Source organism: Cajanus cajan, chromosome 4, assembly GCF_000230855.2.
Source record: "Cajanus cajan strain Asha chromosome 4, NIPB_CcT2T_4, whole genome shotgun sequence".
Lineage (NCBI taxonomy): Eukaryota > Viridiplantae > Streptophyta > Magnoliopsida > Fabales > Fabaceae > Cajanus > Cajanus cajan.
In genome coordinates this window covers 25,043,579-25,047,362 of record NC_138520.1, presented here as the reverse complement: position 1 = coordinate 25,047,362, position 3,784 = coordinate 25,043,579, and the positions used below count along the sequence as shown (strand labels likewise).

The 3,784-nt window shown below is 34.4% G+C and overlaps 1 protein-coding gene across 2 annotated transcripts; it reads right to left on the bottom strand.

Moving 5' to 3' along the window:
- Positions 1–1,095: 1,095 nt before the first annotated feature.
- Positions 1,096–3,079, bottom strand: LOC145949180 (putative alpha,alpha-trehalose-phosphate synthase [UDP-forming] 10). Of its 2 annotated transcripts, none has more exons than XR_014433024.1 (4): positions 2,421–3,079; positions 2,229–2,339; positions 1,803–2,076; positions 1,096–1,702 (listed from the first exon to the last, which is right to left on the bottom strand). XR_014433024.1 is itself a non-coding variant. In XM_083072433.1 (4 exons), the coding sequence occupies exons 2-4, from the start codon at positions 2,292–2,294 to the stop codon at positions 1,682–1,684; spliced, it is 348 nt and encodes a 115-aa protein (XP_082928559.1). In that variant the 5' UTR covers positions 2,295–2,339; positions 2,421–3,079; the 3' UTR covers positions 1,096–1,681. The 2 variants fall into 2 exon arrangements, 1 of the variants encoding a protein (XP_082928559.1); XM_083072433.1 differs by having other exon boundaries at positions 1,803–2,063.
- Between the last annotated feature and the right edge of the window lie 705 nt (positions 3,080–3,784).

Here is a 3,784-nt window from a genome sequence, read left to right as displayed (position 1 = left end):
AATCCAACCTAGATACTCCTTCTTTGTGAAACAATGAAGAAGTATTAGGGAGTGGGAGTAAATCAAGAAGGGTTATTGGGTTAAAACCATATACAACTTCAAAGGGTGAAAGATTAATAGTCCTATGAACTACTCTATTGTATGAAAATTCTAGGTGGGGGAGACCATTATCCAAGTTTTCTTATTCCCTTTTAGGAGTACCTTTTGAAGTTAACGGAAAAAACACATAGAAGGAGGGTTGAATGTGTATGTGAACGAAGGAACTTTAAAACCGTTTTCGGAAAGAGACTCTTTTTCGTCCAGTAAAATTATTATTTTGAACACTTTAAAAACTGTGCAAGGTTGGCTCAACTAAGGTGTTTTGCGTCTGATAGTTTATCGTCTGTACAAGAAATATGTTTCTTAAAATAATAAGTTAAGAAAGATTATTTTCCGTTTAAAGATAGTTACTGTGAAAATAAGTAGTGGAAATTTTTTTTAATATGATATATCAGCTTAAACAAAAATTGTGTCTGAGAAATAGATAGAGAGTGCAAAGTGTTCTATACTGGTTCGCTCGACCTGAGTTACATCCAGTCTCCTTCAACTGAAGGGTTCCACTAATCACAACGGATTACAAGTATTATCAACCACTTCTAGTTCGCCAACTTCACTCGTCAGCGCTAATATTCTTAAACCACTTTTGGTTCCCCAAGTATTATCAACCACTCCTGGTTCGCCAACTTCACTCGTCAGCGCTAGTATTCTTAAACCACTTCTGGTTCCCCAAGTATTCTTTCAACTAGCCTCTTCAGGCTTTATAACAAATAGATGTTTTGAGTGTGTGTAACTCTCACAGAGAGGATGAGATGGTTTCTACACTCGCTAAGGTATACAACCTTAGTTTTATAGAGATATGTGTTTTGAGTGTGTGTATAATTCTCACAGAGAGGATAGGATAATTTCAACACTTACTAAGATAAACTTTCTTAGATTCACTACTACAAGATGCATATTTTACATCGGTTCTCTAAAGGCATCTACATCAGTTCTAAAACCGATGTAGAATAGAGCGACGTAAAAAATATATACATTTTCACATCGGTTCTGAAAATCCGATGTAGATTTAAGCATAAATTTACATCGGTTCTGAAGAAAACCGATGTAGATTTAAGAATAAATTTACATTGATTCTTTGGAGAACCGATGTAAATTTATTCTTAAATCTACATCGGTTCTTCAGAACCGATGTAGATTGCATTTTTTTTAAAAAAAATTATGCTTATTTTTGCACAAACAGAGCCACAAAAAATATATAGCTACAACAGACAAGCAAATAGAAGGGTTATAGCAGTAAAACTGTTGTAAAAGTATTTATTAGAAAATATTACTGAATGTTCTGTTTTTCATAATTCTTCCTAAATAAAATGGACAACTGTAAGGTATACAAGTAATTCTTCAGGAAATGATGATTTGGGCCCTGAAATGGTACCAAGAGCTTAAAGCAACCCCATCACATCCTCAGTATCATCTAAGTAGTACTTAGCTTTACTTGGTTTCTGACCAACAGTGCATGAAAAGATTTCTGGTGCAGGAGAAGAGGTTCCACCGTAAGCTTTGGTTAGTAAGCTCTCAAACATATCCTTGTCAGATCTATCATCCCCTATGCACAGTACAAAATCTGGCGATTTCCCTTTCTTGGTCATTTGGGACAGGATGTCCTCTACAATTAGCCATTTAGTAATCCCCTGCAATGTTGATTAACCAATATTAAAACACATGAGAATAGTCATATGTTGAGAAATGAAGAGATAGATATGTACCTGTGACTTAACTTCAATAATATGCTTTCCCTTCTTTACAAAAAAGGGTTCATTTGCAAACAAATTTTCAAAATGATCCAATAGCTCCTTGGCTTGCCAAGATCCAAAATCAGGATAAACATTATAGTAGTGCCATACCAAGGCACTCTCTTTGGTCTCTATATAAGAGCCATTTGTTGCCTCAGTATACATTCTCATCACAGGTTCAACAATTTCTTTCCCAGAAAAATTGGTACTTATATGATTCTTTTCCCAAGTTGACTGTGGACTCCATCTGTGACAAAAGACAAAACAAGACATGGTGATGCAAATGGCTTTATAAATTGAGTATGTGAAAGATTATAATCTGAATACCTATTAGAACCATAAAAACATACTTCCACTACTAGACAATAAGAAACAAACCCATCAGAGGAAAATATAAACCTGAACAACGTAGTTGCCATACTGATCTTGAGCTAACATGCTAACTCCTCCTAAAATCTCATCCATAACTTTCTGCTGAGTTATAGGATCTTTGCAGTGCTCCAATACCCTCTGTCACATAGAAGGTTATTATTATATGACAAATGATCTTAAGTACATAATAAGAGTAACATACGCAGAGAAGAAACTTACCTGTATCACCCGACAACCATATGGATGGGTTGATTGTCTACCGAGATCACCTGGATGTACTTTTCAGCAGGATTGGTCGTGTTTGATGAAGGATTCACTGATTTTAGCTCGTGTAATGGAATGACTACCTGATGCATAAACCAAAGCATTCATTAACTGCCATCTGCACAAACCAAAGCATTCATTAAAATGCACAGCATAACAGCTTAATAAAATTTTTACTTTCAGTATTAAACACCAGAAAAATTCAATCAATAATAGCACATATTAACTGCCACATATAATGATTGAATTAAAAATATAAATTACATATTAGAAGAAAAGAATAAAAAATCCCTGGAGCAAATTATAAGAATATAACATGTTTGGTTGGATCTTTCAGTTCTAGGTACAACAATAACCATGCACCCAGTGATCAGACATTGTGCCAAGGACAGATCCTTGATAAATAAGAATACAGTAGTCCTCGTAACATTAGATAAATAAGAATTAATAATGTGTTAATCAACCAAACTAAGTGCGTTGGGTTTACACATATACAATAACCTCCCTGTATCCAATATCCTCTAAACAAAACTGTTTAATCGCAACTAATGTAAACGAAGCAACATAGCTCAAGCCAAAAAAGAAGCTAACACCGAGAAAATTGGTAAACAAGGTTCTTAAATGATAAAATCGATAAGAAGATTAATCTTCTTCCTCTCCTTCATTCTCAGCAATGTTGAAGTACCTCAGTTCATAAACACTTCTATCTTTGTTAGAAGCAATCACTCTGAGCCAATCCCGAACATTGTGCTTCTTCAAGTACTTCTTAGTCAAGTACTCGAGGTACCTGGAATCATCAACATGAATGAAAGAGCTGAATTTAACAATATTTTGTACATAATGTACAACTGGGATGGATGTAGAAAAATATATATAAAAGGGAAAACAAACCACGTACGTACATAATGTACAAGTGGGATGGATGTAGAAAAAGATATATAAAAGTCCAATATGCTTTTGTTAGCTCCGAATGTTTGAAAAAACAAAAGGCTAAATAATATAAATACATGATAATTAAATAAGATTAAAGTTAAATATAAGTCTGTCAAGTTACACGGATTGAACACACCATTTGCAATTTGCAAGTATGGCGAAGAAAAGGCAATATGATAATTAGCAGCAAATTACACTGAAAAGGGAAACACAAGAATAGTTCATACGGCATATACTAGCAACCCCTCATCATTGAAGCACAAAAAGGATAAAACAACATGTTGATTTGGTGTCTTTCAACACAAACTCAAAGTACAACCATCTCTTTGTGACCATATCGATAGGTAACACGCATAGCCTACGAATTAAAACCAAACAAAGTTGAA

Excerpts from the sequence above, each read along its gene's own strand:
- LOC145949180 (XM_083072433.1), bottom strand. The coding sequence starts at position 2,294 with ATGGATGAGATTTTAGGAGGAGTTAGCATGTTAGCTCAAGATCAGTAT. Across the intron at positions 2,064-2,228 it reads ATGGCAACTACGTTGTTCAG|TCAACTTGGGAAAAGAATCA; the intron begins GTTTATATTTTC and ends TGGAGTCCACAG. Across the intron at positions 1,703-1,802 it reads TTATTGAAGTTAAGTCACAG|AGGACATCCTGTCCCAAATG; the intron begins GTACATATCTAT and ends GGCTAATTGTAG.